The sequence below is a fragment of the Chiloscyllium plagiosum genome, unplaced genomic scaffold (genome assembly GCF_037043375.1).
Source record: "Chiloscyllium plagiosum isolate Xiang-an unplaced genomic scaffold, Cpla_swu_hap1 HiC_scaffold_22, whole genome shotgun sequence".
NCBI lineage: Eukaryota > Metazoa > Chordata > Chondrichthyes > Orectolobiformes > Hemiscylliidae > Chiloscyllium > Chiloscyllium plagiosum.
In genome coordinates this window covers 10,263,066-10,283,176 of record NW_028270160.1, presented here as the reverse complement: position 1 = coordinate 10,283,176, position 20,111 = coordinate 10,263,066, and the positions used below count along the sequence as shown (strand labels likewise).

The 20,111-nt window shown below is 41.9% G+C and overlaps 1 protein-coding gene across 1 annotated transcript in view; it reads right to left on the bottom strand.

The window, feature by feature from the left end:
* The window catches only part of LOC122561324 (ectonucleoside triphosphate diphosphohydrolase 4-like), a 98,225-nt gene that overhangs the window by 44,309 nt on the left and 33,805 nt on the right, over positions 1-20,111 (bottom strand). The window contains exon 4 of the mRNA XM_087998736.1: positions 8,863-9,068. Within this exon, the coding sequence (XP_087854862.1) occupies positions 8,863-9,068 (206 nt within the window). The remainder of the gene's footprint in view (positions 1-8,862; positions 9,069-20,111) is intronic.

Sequence of the window (20,111 nt, the reverse complement as noted above, 5' to 3'; positions counted from 1 at the left end):
ACATGACCCCAGATCCACAGCAAGATGGCCGAGACTCTGAAAAAGGTGAGTCAGTTCAAGGGCAATAAGGAACAAGAACAAAATTTGCTGGAAAGGTTCAGGTGGTCTGGTAGCATCTGTGAAATCTGCCCTATCTACCTGGCCTACACATGACCAAAGGGTCCACAGCAAGATCGTTGACTTCAAAGATAACATTTTGGGTCCAGTGACCCTTCGTCAGAACCTGACCCACCAGACCTGAAACGTTAACTCTAATTTCTCTTCATAGATGCTGCCAGTCTGGCTGAGCTTTTCCAGCAACTTCTATTTCTGTTTCTGAATTACAGCATCCATAGTTCTTTCAGTTTTAATGAGGAAAGTTAGGGATGGGTGACATGTACTGGTCCTGTCAGTGATGCCGTCTTCCCATGAAAATTTTTTTTTTAAAAAGTCTCAGTGGCTATTCTGAGAAACTCTTCAACATTATCCCCTCCACCAGCCTCTTCTTTACCCAAAACCTTCAGTGCCTCATTTGCTCTGTTCTCAGTGGGACGAAATTGTCTTTCTGCAGATGCTGAACTCCACAATAATTTGCAAAGTGAACTTAATGACAACCAATGTCCCCACTGGGCAGTGAGTGACATGCTGTTAGAAACAGAACCAGGTTTGATCTTATGGGTGAAGAATTAGCAACAAATCAGTCTTCAATTTCAACAGCAAAGCAAAGCCTGAGTAATTAATTTATTAAAAGCTCAACAGACTTGGAGTGAGTAGCGTGAGACCAGGTTAATCAAGATCACGTTGGAATCAGACAAGGCTGCACTGTAGACAAATCCTTCATTAGCTATGGATCTACTTCAGTTGCACAACCACAGGGGGGCAGCAGAGGTCCACAGAACACAACAGCGCAGATCTACAGTAGCTTTGGAATCACGTGCTTAATGAAAAATTAACTTGCATTTACACGGAGCCTCACGACACATCCCAGACCTGGTCTCAAATGCTTCATATGATATATAATTCAGATGGTGAAATGTTGACAGACCAGCTGCATTCTAACCACTTGTCCTAAGATGAGCAACCAATTTTCTCTCTTACTTTACTGGAGGGGACGTCTGAGGGAGAGTCGCTGCTGAGGATAAGGAGAGAACTGCCTCAACTACAAATTGTACTTTTCTCTCTTTAAGACCCAGCTGAGCCATCAGAGAATTAAACTTTAATGTAAAGACAGCATTTCAGAGATCACACCGTGCAAGGCCAGCTTCACTGTATGCTGAGGCCCCGGGGATTTGAGGGAAAGGTTAGAATGCCACCCACAAGTGACAAGTCAGTCACCAAATATTGAATATTTTCTAATCAGCCTGATCAGAGACGTTATGACACACCTTGGGAGCAGATGGGACTTGAACTTGGGCCTCGTGGGTGAACGTAGGGACACTACCACTGTACAGCAAGGAACCTTGTTTTTAAGGGAAATGGGACAAAGGGTTCCAAACTCTCTCAGCAGAGGGAGCTCCCACCATCTCTCCAGCACAAACATTCCCTGAGAGTTTTGTCTCTTCCAGCAGGCTGTCTCTGGCGCATCCCCCATCAAATCAGTTCACAGGCTGTATTATAACACCTCTGCAGCAGGTAGGAAATGAACCTGGGCTTTGAGGATGAGAGGCAGGGACATTACTACTGCACCAAAAGAGCCCTTCGCAAATTATTTTTAAATAAACCTGCTGCAACCATGTCTTACACACCATTGGAGCAGGTGGGACTTGAACACACGCCTCCTGATCCAGTGCAAGGAAACTACATGTGCACCACAACTGCATAAAGACCTTCTATTATCAACCTAATCAGAGATGAAATGTCACCCTGTTGCAGCAGACAGGAATTGAACCTGGTCCCCGGTCCAAAGATTTATGACACTACCACTTCACCAAAATACACAGAATGTTTAAAATTGATCACCGATAAGCATCAGATGTCAAAGCTACCTGCAGGGCTCATTTGTAGTCACTCTTACCTAAATGTTTGTGTAACCTTGAAACCATAATGTTCTGATTGAGAGTTATCATTTCATGCAGTGCAGACCTGCAGCAGAATGGCAACTCTGAACGGAAAATGCTTTGGTGTAAATGAGAAACAGTTTTCAAATCTCAAGATGTTAAGGTAATTCAATCAGACATGCTCACACACTTGACTTTGCACAGAGGGGTTTGTAGACATCTAGAAAACTACTCTAACAAAAGGCTGCAAATGCTGAATGACCAATGGAGCTCTCAAAACAGGGTTGGATGGATTTTTGTCCACTAAGTTAATCAAAGGACAGGGAAGTTGCGAGAAAGACCAATTGAGATCTAACTGTATGACAGAGCAGAATCAAGGTGCTGTGCGACTTGCTCCAATTCCAATGTTGCTGACATGGACAGAACAAGCTGACTGGCCTCCTACTGGGCTATAATCATTCTGTGATTCTGCAGCCAACAATGGTCTTTCAACTGACATCACACACTATCCACTGTGCAATGTTCACACTAACTCGCTGTGCGCCAAACAATTTTACACCTTTTTTTGTGACAATGATGACCTGTTAGATAAAGCCCATACTTTCCCTTGCTAGCAATCCAAGATGGAGGATGGGAAAAATTTCTGGCTGTAAGAGCTGCTCCTTTTTTTGAGGTATTTTAGGCGTTGGAAGTGATTTCCTCGAATTCCAGGAGCAGCAATTATACGCTGTTGCATTTTTTTCCCAAAGTTCCAAAATAAAAGTCAAAACAACAGCAATTTAAAAGGGAGAAGAGCAGACAAAGGAAGCACATGGTGAGGACAGTGCAGGGGAGGGAGAGAGAGAGAGAGAGAGAGAGAACCTGCACAGTTACCGTCTTTGCTGTTTGAATTAGTGTATCGCTGGACGTCGGAGTGCTCACTATCTGGGAAAATTAACAAACAGTGAAATTCACAACTAATCTTGGAGGAACTGTTGGGTGAAGTTCACAGCACAGAATCAGATAAGTTAATTGTTGTTTTAAGTCTGTCCAAGAGAAAGGCTGCAGTAGTGAGTATAGTGGATTCTTTCTTGATTATATGTTTTTGGAGATAAGTCTCTTGATTCAACTTAAAATATAAGCCATAGCTATTACTTTAACCTGGGGCAGTGTTTGTAGAGGAATAAGATGGTGTTATTTGCTGGGTCTGTAGATTGTGAAGGAGTAAAAATGGCCTTTGCAGTAATATGTACTTCTTGTCAGATGTGGGAGTTTAAAGAGAGTTTAAGGGTTACTGTGGATTATATCTGCCATAAATGCTGTTGGATGCGAATCATATCAGATTGAGTGGATAGGTTGGAGAGACAGATAGAAGCAATGAGGAATTTGCAACAGCAACAGTATGTGATGGATGGCAGTTATAGGAAGGGGGGAAAGTCTCAGATACAGTCACATGGATGGGTTAACTCCAGGAAGGGTGCGAGATGTTGGCACCTAGGGCAGGAGTCTTGTGGATATACCCATTTCAAACAGGTATGCTGTTTTGGAAAATGTAGGGGGTGATGGATTCTCAGGGGAACGTAGCACGAACAGCCAAGTTTCTGGTATTGAGACTGGCTCTAATGCAAAGAGGGGGTACATCGGCTTCCAAGAGATCAACTGTATTAGGGGATTCTGTAGTCAGAGGTATAGACAGATGTTTCTGTGGCTAGCAGCGAAAAAGGAGAATGGTGTGTTGCTTCCCTGCTGCCAGGGTCAAGGATGTCTCGGAGAGGGTGCAGAATGTTCTCACGGGGGAGAGGGGCCAGCAGGAGGTCATTGTCCACATTGGAACTAACAACATTGGAACAGAAAAGGTTGAGATTCTGAAGGGAAATTACAGAGAATTAGGCAGAAATTTAAAAAGGAGGTCCTCAAGGGTAGTAATATCTGGATTATTCCCAGTGCTACGATCTAGTGAGGGCAGGAATAGGAGGATAGAGCAGATGAATGCATGGCTGAGGAGCTGATGTGTGAGAGAAGGATTCACATTTTTGGATCATTGGAATCTCTTTTGGGGTAGAAATGACCTGTACAAGAAGGACAGATTGCACCTAAATTGGAAGAGGACTAATATACTGGCAGGGAAATTTGCTAGAACTGCTTGGGAGGATTTAAACTAGTAAGGTGGGGAGGTGGGACCCAGGGAGATAGTGAGGAAAGAGATCGATCTGAGACGGGTACAGCTGAGAACAGAAGTGAGTCAAACAGTCAGGGCAGGCAGGGACAAGGTAGGACTAATAAGTAAAATTGCATTTATTTCAATGCAAGGGGCCTAACAGGGAAGGCAGATGAACTCAGGGCATGGTTAGGAACATGGGACTGGGATATCATAGCAATTACGGAAACATGGCTCAGGGATTGGCAGGACTGGCAGCTTAATGTTCCAGAATACAAATGCTACAGGAAGAATAGAAAGGGAGGCGAGAGAGGAGGGGGAGTGGCATTTTTGATAAGGGATAGCTGTGCTGAGGGAGGATATTCCCGGAAATACATCCAGGGAAGTTATTTGGGTGGAACTGAGAAATAAGAAAGGGATGATCACCTTATTGGGATTGTATTATAGACCCCCCAATAGTCAGAGGGAAATTGAGAAACAAACTTGTAAGGAGATCTCAGCTATCTGTAAGAATAACAGGGTAGTTATGGTAGGGGATTTTAACTTTCGACTGGGACTGCCATAGTGTTAAAGGTTTAGATGGAGAGGAATGTTTTAAGTGTGTACAAGACAATTTTCTGATTCAGTATGTGGATGTACCTACTAGAGAAGGTGCAAAATTTGACCTACTCTTGGAAAATAAGGCAGGGCAAGCGACTGAGGTGTCAGTGGGGGAGCACGTTGGGGCCAGCAACCATAATTCTATTTGTTTAAAAATAGATGGAAAAGGATAGACCAGATCTAAAAGTTGAAGTTCTAAATTGGAGAAAGGCCAATTTTGACGATATTAGACAAGAACTTTCGAAAGCCGATTGGAGGCAGATGTTCGCAGGTAAAGGGACTGCTGGAAAATGGGAAGCCTTCAGAAATGAGATAACAAGAATCCAGAGAATGTATATTCCTGTCAGGGTGAAAGGAAAGGCTGGTAGGTATAGGGAATGCTGGATGACTAAAGAAATTGAGGGTTTGGTTAAGAAAAAGAAGGAAGCATATGTCAGGAAGCATATGGGCGGCACGGTGGCACAGTGGTTAGCACTGCTGCCTCGCAGCGCCAGAGACCCGGGTTCAATTCCCGCCTCAGGCGACTGACTGTGTGGAGTTTGCACGTTCTCCCCGTGTCTGCGTGGGTTTCCTCCGGGTGCTCCGGTTTCCTCCCACAGCCCAAAGATGTGCAGGTCAGGTGAATTGGCCATGCTAAATTGCCCGTAGTGTTAGGTAAGGGGTAAATGTAGGGGTATGGGTGGGTTACGCTTCGGCGGGTCGGTGTGGACTTGTTGGGCCGAAGGGCCTGTTTCCACACTGTAAAGTAATCTAATCTAATCTAATCTATAAAGGTATAGACAGGACAGATCGAGTGAATCCTTAGAAGAGTATAAAGAATGTAAGAGTACACTTCAGAGAGATATCAGGAAGGCAAAACGGGGACATGAAATAGCTTTGGCAAATAGAATTAAGGAGAACCCAAAGGGTTTTTACAAATATATTAAGGACAAAAGGGTAACTAGGGAGACAATAGGGCCCCTCAAAATCAGCAAGGCAGCCTTTGTGTGGAGCCGCAGAAAATGGGGGGGATATTAAATGAATATTTTGCATCAGTATTTACTGTGGAAAAGGATATGGAAGATATAGACTGTAGGGAAATAGATGGTGACATCTTGCAAAATGTCCAGATTACAGAGGAGGAAGTGCTGGATGTCTTGAAACGGTTAAAAAAGGATAAATCCCCAGGACCTGATCAGGTGTACCCAAGAACTCAGTGGGAAGCTAGAGAAGTGATTGCTCGGCCTCTTGCTGAGATATTTGTATCATCGATAGTCACAGGTGAGGTGCCAGAAGACTGGAGGTTGGCAAACGTGGTGCTATTGTTTAAGAAGGGCGGTAAAGACAAGCCAGGGAACTATATAGACCAGTCAGAGCCTGACCTCGGTGGTGGGCAAGTTGTTGAAGGGAATCCTGAGGGGCAGGATGTACATTTGGAAAGGCAAGGACTGATACGGGGTAGTCAACATGGCTTTGTGCGTGGGAAATCATATCTCACAAACTTGATTGAGCTTTTTGATGAAGTAACAAAGAAGATTGATGAGGGTAGAGCAGTAGATGTGATCTATATGGACTTCAGTAAGGCGTTCGACAAGGTTCCCCATGGGAGACTGATTAGCAAGGTTAGATCTCATGCAATACAGGAAGAACTAGCCATTTGGATACACAACTGGCTCAAAAATAGAAGACAGAGGGTGGTGGTGGAGGGTTGTTTTTCAGACTGAAGGCCTGTGACCAGTGGAGTGCCACAAGAATCAGTGCTGGGACCTCTATTTTTTGTCATTTACATAAATGATTTGGATGCGAGCATAAGAGGTATAAGTTAGTAAGTTTGCAGATGACACCAAAATTGGAGGTGTAGTGGACAGCGAAGAGGGTTACCTCAGATTACAACAGGATCTGGACCAGATGGGCCAATGGGCTAAGAAGTGGCAGATGGAGCTTAATTCAGATAAATGCGAGGTGCTGCATTTTGGGAAAGCAAATCTTAGCAGGACATGTACACTTAATGGTAAGTGTCCAAGGGAGTGTTGCTGAACAAAGAGACCTTGGAGTGCAGGTTCATAACTCCTTGAAAGTGGACTCGAAGGTAGATAGGATAGTGAAGGCGGCGTTTGGTATGTTTTCCTTTATTGGTCAGAGTATTGAGTACAGGAGTTGGGAGGTCATGTTGCGGCTGTACAGGACATTGGTTAGGCCACTGTTGGAATATTGCGTGCAATTATGGTCTCCTTCCTGTCGGAAAGATGTTGTGAAACTTGAAAGGGTTCAGAAAAGATTTACAAGGATGTTGCCAGGGTTGGAGGATCTGAGCTACAGGGAGAGGCTGAACAGGCTGGGGCTGTTTTCCCTGGAGCATCGGAGGCTGAGGGGTGACCTTATAGAGGTTTACAAAATTATGAGGGGCATGGATGGGATAAATAGACAAAGTTTTCCCTGGGGTCGGGGAGTCCAGAAGTTGAGGGTGAGAGGGGAAAGATATAAAAGAGACCTAAGGGGCAATCTTTTCACACAGAGGGTAGTACGTGTATGGAATGAGCTGCTAAAGGATGTGGTGGAGGCTGGTACAATTGCAGCATTTAAGAGGCATTTGGATGGGTATATGAATAGGAAGGGTTTAGAGGGATATGGGCCGGGTGCTGGCAGGTGGGACTAGATTGGGTTGGGATATCTGGTCAGCATGGACGGGTTGGACCGAAGGGTCTGTTTCCATGCTGTACATGTCTATGACTCTTTCTATGACTCTAGCGGGGTAGACAAGGCACAGATTCAGCTTTGCTGCAGTCCATGGAGAGGGCCAAAAGACTTCTAATCAGGATAAAATGCTGTGCCAATATTTCAACATCTGCAAACTCAGCGCTGGCTATTAGAGTCAGCCTCACGGGGATCTCGCCCTCACGGTGACCGAGATTTCAGCCTAGAGGGGACAATTTCAGTTTGCAGATGACATTAAGCTCAAAAGTATTGAGAGTTGCAAAGAGGTTATGTTAAACATCTAAAGGACATAACACAAGTTGGACAATGGATTGAAAAGTGACAGATGAGGTTTAATGCAGAAAAAAAGAGAAGTGATTCACTTTTGTAGGAAGAAAATGAAGAAAACATAAAGAGAGACAATTTTCAAGTGTATGCAGGAACAGTCAGGACTGGATGTGTATATGCACAAATCATTGAACGTGGCAGGACAGGTTGAGAGAGCTGCTATTAAGTATATAGCATTCTAAGCTTTAGAATACAGACATAAGGGACAGAAACAATAAGCTATAATAAACTGATACAAAATACTAATTCAGCCTAAAAGGGAATAGTACATGCAGTTCTGGACACCACACTTTAGGAAAGATATCAATCCATTAAAACAAGTGGAGAGAAGATTCACGAGACTGGTTCCTGGGATGTGGAAGTTCAGTTATGAGATTACACTGGAGAAGCTGGGACTATTCCTGTCAGCCAAGTGGATATTTTCTCGAGGCATGCAAAATATTGAGAGATTGGGAGAAACCATTCCCACTGGGGTTTGGCAAAAGTAGCAAAGGCAACAGGAGATAAAACCTTCCCATGCAGTGAACAGTTAGGACTTGGAATGCCCTCCTTCAGAGTGTGGTGAAGGGAGTTTCAAACCTGGCTTTCACAAAGGAATTGCATCATCGTGTGAACGAGAATAAATTCCAGACTATTGGCCAAAGGCAGCTGAGTAGCATTAGGTAAATGTCAATATTTTGGTTTCTGATTCAACGTTCTTCGCAGATTGTTGCCCTCTGCTGGCTGACCATATTGAACAATAAGTTAAGTGTGACATTTTGGTCTCTTTCAATTTAATACATCAATTTATTTTTCCAGCCTGTTTGAAAGACAGGACCTCTGAGAAACAAGTGATCCCTGGGAGCATCTACAGGGATAACGTGTCCCAAATCTTTGGCATGAGATTTAAACACAAGCTCTTATTAGGTATACAAACCGAAGCAAGCTGGCGTATGGAATGTGATAAGAGGAACATTGGAAGCTCCTGATATCAGAAAACGCTGGGGGGAATATCAATAAGTTCTTAGCTGCTCAGAGAAATTCTCTGTTCGATTCTGAAACGAATGCTGTGGCACACAGGCTATGCTTGATCCTTGAAACCAGCACAGCCTCCTCTGGTTTTGTAGGGTACACATACACTGTAGTTACCTGGTTTGATTTTCTTAACCACTGGCTTCCTGTTTTTGTCCTTCATCTGCCTGATATCGAGCAGGTCGTGAGGGTTCCCATTGTGCTGTGGCCAAAAATAGACAAATACCCTGGATCCACTACTTCCACAGTCTACCACCACTCCATAGTTGAGGTCCACATCATCGGTGTCTGTAGCTTCCATATCTTCAATTCTGGCCATATACCTGTAAGAAAAGAGATTTCTTTTTTGGAGAAACAAAACTAACTGGATTCTGAACAAGAGTCAGGTCAGATTCGAAATGTTAATCCTGCTGGTCTCTCCACAGATGCTGCTAGACCCGCTCATTTTCTCCAGCACTTTTCTTTTGCTTTTATTCACAACTTCTCCAATCTACGTTCAGAATTACACTATTAGTTCAACATGTCTAGTGGCAAAGTCTGATATCTAGATATGTACGTAGGATTCCACGTTATTTATCAAATAGGGAGATGGTGGTTTTGTGGTAAAGGCCTTTTCTCCCAGCTTTCTGCTCTACTTGCCCCACATCATCCCCATTTAATCCCACTACTGTCTAAAAATTCAAATTGTAAAAAACAAACATAGGGTTAATTTGAAGGTAATTATAATTGAAATTAAACATTGCGAAAGAAACGTTTTATTGATAGTTTTCATCTGCACCCATCAGAATGTTTCACAAGAATGCCACTTCAAGGGGAAAAATGTTTATATTATCTTGAATAATAATATTAAAATGTTGGCTTTCCCCTTTACTCGGTACATTTGCAAAGCATCCTGACCAGACAAAATGTATCTTTTTGCAGTAATACTCAAATTCTGTGCTGCTAACAACAAATTGAACTAATTAACGGAAATAAAGCAATCAAGATTAAATGTTCACTGACAGCCTAAGCAAGAGAGGAAAGGAGCAGCTGCTAGTTTCCTGCAACCTTGAAAAGGGAGGGCCAATACTTCAGGAGATGACCTGATAGAAGTTTCAAAATGGCATAACTGAAAATAAAACAGGCATTTGAGGGTAATCATCGAGTAAAGAGCAGGGTCAAGAGACATTAGCAGGACTGGACTAGAATCATGGTGCAAGTACTGAATGCTTGAAATAAGAAATGTTATGCAGAGCTGTTGGGCAACTTGTGAACAGCTCTTGCAAAGAGCTGACACAGGCAGAAAGGGCCAAATGGCCATCTTGTGTGTGGTGAGACTTTACAATTCAATGTGACAAGCTAAATAAACAACCAGTGAAGCTTGGCTGTTGACAGCTGTTATTTTACAACAGATTCCAGACCAGATTGGTCTGTATCAGTATAAAACACAACATGAGACTTCCAGTATAAAATGTACTTGACTCATCTTCAGTCAGTCTCTGTTTAATACAGTTAGTTATACATATGCATAGTAACATCAGTAAGCACAAACTAAAAGTCTGTGATATAATAATTGTCTTTGTGGTATACATTGCACAGGCTTATATGTTTAAAAAAACACAAAATGTGGTCAATCACAGGTTGCTAGAGGCTGACAATATTAGCACCCAGCTAGTGCTAAACTGTCACAGGTTTCCTCAAGCAAAGGCAGCCAAAATCAGAATTGTGCAGCTGTGCTTCTGTGTTGTTAACGTTACGACACTGGATTTGGAGCACTCTAGCCCCATTCTACATTGTTAGGGCCTGCTCCACCTCCTGGGGCAACAAAGCAGTGGACCATCTTCAACTTTAGGTCAAGTCAACTTCCTTTAAAAGTAGTTAGATAACACCAGACTCTCACCGGTGTATTCATAGGAATGATTAAATCAGAACTGGATGCTTGATCACAACTGGGCCAGGTTTTGGTTAATAGCAGGAAGTCATTCCAATTGCCAGCTCCACTCACATGGTGGATCCCAGGAGAAAGTGCACACTGCTGACTAAGGGCAGGCTGCAATGCAGCCAGTGGTAAAATACCTGGCAATGTGCACTACACAGGCTAACATGAACAGTACTTAGAGGTGTGAGGTGTCAGAGGCTGTAGATGATATTTTTAAGAAATACAAAGTGAAATTAGGGATTTGCTGTTGGTGGGTGTACATCAGAAGGCAAAAGTTAAAAATTGGCAGGTTAATGAACAGTAAGCACAAACTAAAAGTCTGTGATATAATAATTGTCTTTGTGGTATACATTGCACAGGCTTATATGTTTAAAAAAACACAAAATGTGGTCAATCACAGGTTGCTAGAGGCTGACAATATTAGCACCCAGCTAGTGCTAAACTGTCACAGGTTTCCTCAAGCAAAGGCAGCCAAAATCAGAATTGTGCAGCTGTGCTTCTGTGTTGTTAACGTTACGACACTGGATTTGGAGCACTCTAGCCCCATTCTACATTGTTAGGGCCTGCTCCACCTCCTGGGGCAACAAAGCAGTGGACCATCTTCAACTTTAGGTCAAGTCAACTTCCTTTAAAAGTAGTTAGATAACACCAGACTCTCACCGGTGTATTCATAGGAATGATTAAATCAGAACTGGATGCTTGATCACAACTGGGCCAGGTTTTGGTTAATAGCAGGAAGTCATTCCAATTGCCAGCTCCACTCACATGGTGGATCCCAGGAGAAAGTGCACACTGCTGACTAAGGGCAGGCTGCAATGCAGCCAGTGGTAAAATACCTGGCAATGTGCACTACACAGGCTAACATGAACAGTACTTAGAGGTGTGAGGTGTCAGAGGCTGTAGATGATATTTTTAAGAAATACAAAGTGAAATTAGGGATTTGCTGTTGGTGGGTGTACATCAGAAGGCAAAAGTTAAAAATTGGCAGGTTAATGAACAAAATGTTGAGGGTTTAGAGTGCTTACAAAATGTCTGGCACTGCAAGTACAGCTCCTCTTGAGGCATTTGTGCATTTTGGCACATAAACTTTGATAAAGCAGTAAGTAATAGGAGTCCTTATTGAAGCTCCCATCATGATAACAGCATCTAAAGGGCTTGTATTAACTAGAAGAAAATTGATATTGAATACTGCTTGTAGCATAATAAGTTTAAACCTCCAAAGATTGCCAGCTTTCACATTAGTAAGTGGTGTCAAAAGATGACTAGTCATCCCCAGTCCCCACCAAAGAACTAAATTGCTGCATTACCTGTATTAAATTTCAACCAAAGACAATCTTGCTCTTCCAAGTTGTTGGTTCAACGCCATGTCAATTAGTATCTGCTGTCGACAGACTGCAAAATGAGTGGGAATTGCTTCCGATTGCTCCCTCTAGATCATTAGAAATCGAGTGTGTGTTCACTGGTAACACTGTTTATGCCCAATGTAATTTGTTTCTGTAAGCAAAAAATTTCACTTTCCTGTTGCTGCATGAGAAATTCTATCCTCCTTGGTCATAAGATGTTGTGCAGTGTTGAAGTAAATCACATTAAGTGCACGGAGATTGACCTTATCTGCAAATTTTCCTTCAATTTGGCTAAATTATATCACATGAGAACTGAAGGACAGCCTCACTACAAAGTGCGTAGCTCATCATAGAATACTTAAGGAGCAAAGTACTCTTAAGTATGGCGCGCATTAGCAAGCAATGAGCAATAATCAATTCAATTGATCATTTGGCTTCCGGATTCAAATTGTTGAAGGAGTAATATGGAATTAGACTATCCTGGCAACATTGCAAAATCTCTTCAAAAATGCATAAACTCGTAGGTTAATCTGTAATGTTTGTTTCTTAATTCGATCAAAATGTTAAGTTGCAAATATAATTTGCTTCGTGAGCAGTACAGGCAGATCTAGCAAACAAGGACCTACAGATCATAGGGTGCATAGACAGAGTGAGGCACACAGGTTACAATTGCTCTATTCTGCAGTAAGGAAGCTTGAGTTACCTTTTAGTCTTCAACCTAATCCAAATTTAATGGCAGCCAAACCCAGTCTCAATTTCTCTCTCACTCGTTACAACCTCTATATATTTCTTCCTTCATGGCAGGTGTAAATTACTGGCAATTCAGAACTTGTTGGCCATCCCGAATTGCTCTTGAACCAAGTCACTTGCTCAGCCACTTCAGCGGGCAGTTCAGAGTCAACCACATTGCTATAAGTCTGGAGTCACATAGGCCAGACCAGGTGAGATTGGCAGATTTCCTTCCCTAACCAATATTAGCGAACCAGATGGGTTTTCACTATAATCGAAAATGGTTTTACGGTCATCAATACAGAGACTAGCTTTCAATTCTAGACTTATTCATTGAATTCAAATTCCACTCACTGCCACAGTTGGATTTGAAATCATGGTCCCAGAACATTCCTGAAGAAAGGCTTATGCCCGAAATGACGATTCTCCTGTTCCTTTGATGCTGCCTGACCTGCTGCGCTTTTCCAGCAACACATTTTTAAGCTGTGATCTCCAGCATCTGCAGTCCTCACTTTCTCCCAGAACATTACCCTCAGGTACTGGATTATTCATCCAGTCACATTAAAACTGGAAGTAGTTTTCACCATTATCAACCTGAATACCAATTAAAATAATCAAACATCTCACCTTAAAAATCTAACCATTACATTTAGTTAGAAGTTTTATTCTGGTTACAGACAGTGAGCATGGGGATGTTTGTTTCCCATGACAGTACAATCAATACCTCACAGACATATGAGTGTATATGAGCAAGGTCAGCAACAATGACAAATGAAAATTAAATAGCAATCACATCCAGAAGCAGAAATTTAGCAATTTACAAAGATGAGTACAAGTAATGGTACTTCTCAGAAATGTATACTTAGCTTTAAGACAATTTCTTTTAATCTAAGAGAAGTCAACAAAAAAGATTTTAAAATTAATTGCGGTGATTACAATTAATACCTCAGTAATAATATTTCATGTCAAGACAAGAAAAGCAGCTGAAGATTTAGTAAAAGTCTATTTTAAAATAATTGCTGCACAACTGCAGAGCTGAAAGCAAAGCAAAGTCAATCCCTCTGCAAAAGCATTTACAAAGGTCACAGTTTCAATTCTAAAATCTTCTAAACAAACACACTTAGGGCCCACTGCCAGTGGACACAGCACGGAGCTAACAGCCTCTGGAAATGAGCAGAAGCCTTCCCCAAATTAAATGCATTGCCACTTCCAACTCCATACATTGCGAGTTATGGACCGAGTAGCAGAGATAAACCCTGCTCGCATTGCAAGGCATCTTTCAAACAACAGGCCCATTCCACTGGCTGGAAAAGGAATATGAACCACCAGATAACGAGGCAGTGAAATACCTCTGTAGCTCATTTTGTTCTTGTCTTCTATCATCTATTGTATCTTACACAACTTGTCATCAGTACAGAGAGACATGATCTTTCAAACATTTTATTTGTTACTTAACTTTTTCAAACAAAACCCTATTGAACTCTCAGTGAGAATGAAATGAACTGTCACTCTTCAATGGCTTCCCAAAATGGAGGACTCCATGCAGTTTGCAAAGCATGCTGTTTTGTGTGGATACAATTGTGCAGGCCTTGGCAGTCCTAGGTTTGTTACCTCAATTCATGCAGGAGGGAGCTGATCTCAAACAGGACAGAGATGGGAATGCTCCAGGCCAAAGAAGAATTGGGTGAGAAAGAAAATCATAAATGTGGGCCAATATTAATTTAGCAAATGACCCATCACAGTTCATTCTGGGCTGCTTCGTCTCAAGCATGATCAATGCATGTTGGGTTGTTGATGCGGAAATGCGTTAAAGAAAGTGGGGCATTTGCAGAGAGGGGAATCAAAAAACTTATAACAGTGAACTGAAGGATAAAAGAAAAAACAAGAGTTTTATTTAAACCAAAACAGTACAACATCAATCATTACTGGAATCTTATGTCCTGCACTTGAGATCTAATAGGTACTTCCCTGCACTCGTACCCTGGGCACAGGACTGCCTTCAATAGGAGGAAGCCGTTCCCATCAACGCACAGCAAGAAGGTCACTGTCAGATGGAGCAATAAATTGGGTCTTTACATAAACTGTCACAACTGGGAAAGAAAATGTACAACATAGTACAATGTGTGCCAATGGGTGTAGATTACACCAGGAAACATTCCCTGGGACAAAAATTTAATATATCCATAAATAGGCCATCATTTTGCAAAAGCAGGGGACCTAATAATAGTTGTTCCTTAATCTTGCAAAGCATCTTTGTGCTTACTTCTCAACCATCAGGAAAATCTTAAAAGAATGCAGTACAATTTGTTGAAGTGGTCAGAGGTGACTTCCCTCTTACCAAGGGGGTAAAAAAAAAGAGAAATGCTTTTAAACCAAGCTTATAATGGTCAGACTGGTGCAACTCAATTATATCGTGTAAGCTCTGCATCAATATATTTAAGTACTTACAGGGGATCTCCAGTTTACAAACATCCGACTTACAAATGCACGTCCTTGGGAACATGATCACAGACAGGGGTACACGTACATTCTTTTAAAGATCCGGGTATGAACAACTTCTTGTACTTACAAACAGATATTTTATATTGTCCTGAATAGTGTTCCAACTCACAAGTCATTCGCGAATGGACTCAATAATAAAAGCCATTTGCAACTCAGAGGCTGCTTTTATGTTTAAGATATAATACAGATTGATTCACTGGGTTAATGTGAAACAAAGTTGAATTACAAACTTACTTTTCAAAGCAATGTATTTTCCCATGGGAAATAAAGTGAAGGTGCATTTTACCCCACAAACCTGAGAGATTCTAAAGAGGCTTGACAGAGTAGACCATGAGGGTATCCTTTCTATGGCTGGGAAAATCTAAAACATGGACGTGCAGTCTCAAGATAAGAGTGTTGATCATTTAGGACGGATTAGGAAAGATTCCTTCATTCAAAGGTTAGTCACTGTTACGAATCATCAATTCTAGAGGATTATGGTTGATCAACCTTGAGTATATCCAAGACTGAGAGATAGTTTTCTTGATCATTTAGGGAATCGAGAGATTTGGCAGGGAGGAAGGAAAATGGATTAGAGGTATACAAAGGAATCTCGATTATCTGAAGGGCAAGGCTGGGCAGTATTTCATTCGGTTAATCGAATTCCGGATAACATAGTTTAGCTGAGCATCGGAATCTTGCGTTCTTGCCAGATAATTCGATATTCGGATAGTCGAAGCCTGATAACAGAGGTTCCTCTGCACATGATTGCACTGACCAGCTGTGCAATTTCAGGGGGTTTGCATGTAAGTGTCTTGCAAATTCTGTATTCCTCTCACAAAAGCTAGATTAGTGCAAAGCTATTAAAATTATGCAGCAAAATTTTAAATCAATGAAAGCCTGTAATAAACAACATTACTAACAAGCAAACAGCTTTAAAAAAAAAACCCAAACTGCTTAAATCCTTTCTCAAAACAGAATCATATAGATGGCTGTGATACTATAAATATGTCTTTTTACTTGAAAAAAAACCCTCAAAAAACTGCAGGTGCTGAATATCTGAAGCAAAAACAGAATTTACTGGAGAAACTCAACAGATCTGGCAGCACCTAAGGAGAGAAAGCAGATTTAACATTCCGGATCTGGCAACCCTCCTTCAGAAGACTTATTGGACCTGAAACGGTAACTCTGCTTTCTCTCCACAGATGCTGTCAAGACCTGCCATTTGTGTTTTTGAGTCTTTTTACTGGCTTGGTCAAAACTGTAGAAGGCTCTACCCTACACCTCAGCAAGAGCACCTTCACCACACAGATTGCAGTGGCTCAGATACACACAACTTTCTCACGAGGGGTTGAGACAGTGTCAAAAGCTAGGTTTGTCAGTGATCCCTATGTCTCAAGAAATAAAGAACTTACATTTCAGCATCCCTTCTTGAATGAAGGTGCAAAGTTTTATTCTCATACTGCATTCTTGCTCACTGCCTCTGTTATTCTCTGTCAACAGAAGTAGAGACCAAGGGTCCCTTTGGAGTTCCGATAGAAAACTTTTGCTTGTCAACTGCACACTTCACTGAGACCCAAGGATTGACTACTCCCTGAGGAACTGTACTGCACCAACACAGTTAACAACTTCAAGAGAAGAGGAAAGGGGAGAAACAGTGTTCAACAAAACAGTGATCAAATATTCTACAACATGGTTAGCTTGAAGTGTAATAATTGTATGGCAGCCATTTTGCATGTCAAGATCCCACAAATAGCAATAAGATAAATGAAACATTCAATCTAAAACACAAGAACAAGTAGGCTGGAGTCTGGTATGGAGTCTGATGCTGTCAATAGCACCTCTGACAATGCAGCATCTCCTCAGTGCTGCATCAGGGTATTAACCCAGATCAGATAATTGGTAAGACCAAGATCAAGGTCATGTGATCAACTAGGTATGTCAATACTCACTGTTTAAAACATAGAACAATACAGCGCAGATCAGGCCCTTCAGCCCTCGATATTGCGCCGACCTGTGAACTATTCTCAGCTTGTCCCCGTACACTATTCCATCATCATCCATGTGCTTATCTAAGGATTGTTTAAATCTCCCTAATGTGGCTGAGTTGACTACATTAGCAGGCAGGGCATTCCACGCACTTATCACTCTGAGTAAAGAACCTGCCTCTGACATCTGTCTTAAATCTATCACCCCTCAATTTGTAGTTATGCCCTCTCGGACAAGCTGACGTCATCATCCTAGGAAAAAGACTTTCACGGTCTACCCTATCTAATCCTCTGATCATCTTGTATGTCTCTATCAAATCCCCTCTTAGCCTTCTTCTTTCCAATGAGAACAGACCCAAGTCTCTCAGCCTTTCCTTATAAGACCTTCCCTCCAGACCAGGCAACATCCTGGTAAATCTCCTCTGCACCTTTTCCAATGCTTCCACATCCTTCCCGAAATACGGGGACCAGAATTGTACACAATATTCCAAGTGTGGCTGCACTAACACACCATATGCCTTCTTAACAGCACTATCCACCTGGGTAGCAACATTCAGGGATCTATGTACATGGACTCCAAGATCCCTCTGCACATCCACACTCCCAAGAATCTTTCCATTGACCCAGTACTCTGCCTTCCTGTTATTCTTCCCAAAGTGCATCACCTCACATTTAGCTGCATTGAACTCCATTTGCCACCTCTCAGCCCAATTCTGCAGTTTATCCAAGTCCCCCTGCAACCTGTAGCATTCTTCCAAACTGTCCACTACTCCACCGACTTTAGTGTTGTCTGCAAATTTACTAATCCATCCACCTATGCCTGCGTCTAAGTTATTTATAAAAATGACAAACAGCAGTGGTCCCAAAACAGATCCTTATGGCACACCACTATGTAACCAGACTCCAGGCTGAATATTTTCCATCAGCCACCATTCACTGCCTTCTTTCAGAAAGCCAGTTTCTAATCCAAACTGCTAAATCACCCTCAATTCCATGCCTCTGCAATTTCTCCAACAGCCTACCATGTGGAACCTTATTAAAGGCTTTACTGAAGTCCATGTATACCACGTCAACTGCTCTACCCTCATCTACATGCTTGGCCACCTTCTCAAAAAACTCCATGAGGTTTGTGAGACACGACCTGTCCATGACGAAACCATGTTGACTATCTGAAATCAAACTGTTGCTTGCTAGATGATTATAAATCTTATCTCTTATAATCCTTTCCAAAGCCTTCCCTACAACAGCAATAAGGCTCACTGGTCTAACATTACCTGAGTCATCTCTCCTGGTAGGAGTTTAAATGAATGAAAAACAGACACCAGGGTAAGATGCATTATCTTCCTGGTTATGCAGAGTTTTAATTAACACAAACCTTGGTCTTTAGGAAACATCCCTATGCAAAATTTCTAATAAAAACCATTTGGATTCATTTGAAATCAAAATATCACTTCAGGAATGTCTCTCAATTCTTCCTTATGTGTAATGCATATGGGAACAGACCACCTGTGATAAATATCCTAATTAGCTAGATAGGTGAACTGGTTGGCCTTCTTTGCGCTCTATTTTTAAACTAAATTATCAATTAGAGAGATTTTATTTTGGTTTACTCCTTCTCAAGGTTAAAGCTAGTCATATTTTCCAGCAAGGCTGACTTGTTAACTGCAGAAGAGATATTGATGGCCTTGAGCTAACTTACCCTCTCCCTGCCCTCTCAATTAATGGCCCAAAACATGTGCAGTGCCAGCATAATACAGCACATCATCTCAAGCCTTCAGTATTTTTCACGAGAAGCAGAGTTATGCAATATTTTCAGCAATGCAACTGATCAGTCAGTTCAACTGGTTGGTCCAAGCCAGTGTTCAGGGTCCACAAGGGTCTCCTGCCAGACCTATCTATCTAACCACACAACACAGCCTTCTGTCCCTTTCTCCCTCACTTGAGGAGAAGTAAAATCAGAGAGTTCAGAATTACAGCAAGGAAGCCATTCAGCCCACTGTGTCAGCACTGGCTCTCCGAATGAGTAATTAATCTAAATTCCTGCCTACTCCCTGTAGTCCAGCACATTTCCTTTTTAGATAATAAGCTAATGCCCTCCTGAATGCAGTGATTGAATCTTGCTCTACCACACTCACAGGAGGCATTCCATAAGTTAACCGTGGGCTGTGAGAAAAGGTTTTCCCATGTGTCCATTATTTATTTCCTCAATTACCTTATATTTGTATCTTCTCATTCTCACAAACTGGAGATAATTTTTCATTAGATCTATGCTTTATAGTATTTGAACAAGTAGAATAAAGGTTGTGTCATTTTGTTTAGGAAGTTTGGGGACAGAATGGAATTAATTTCCTTCACAGTTGGAGTAGGTCTATACTCCAATTGTGCCATAATGGCCCCAGAAAAAAGAATGGTCCTCCTCAATCTGAAGTCACTATCAATTTTGACCTTCTGCTAAATTATACAGCATCTCCTCCCCAGTGTGAAGGTGGAGTGTTGAAATCTTACCCAAGAACTCAATCTAGGTTGACACTCTAGTGTTCTACATCATCATATTTCAAACTAAGTCTTGTTAGCCATTCAAGTTAATTTTAAATCTCAATGGGAAAACTGTACGTTTACAGATTCCAGTCATGATGGATATTCATCAGTTTAGATCTCTGGACCTCTCCTGAGTCACTCGTGCTGCAGCAGTCCAATCGGGTTTCTCTGGAATAGAACTGGCCACAGTAAAGCATAATCACTCACTGAATTAATTCACCCTGTTTCAAGGTGGCACTCACGCAAGGTTTATGAGCCCTGACTACATCCTAGCTATTCTACTCAGGACTCCACAACTTGGCACGCCCCTAGCCAAGCTGTTCCAGTCCAGCTATAACACTAGCATTTACCCTATTGTGGAAAATTGCT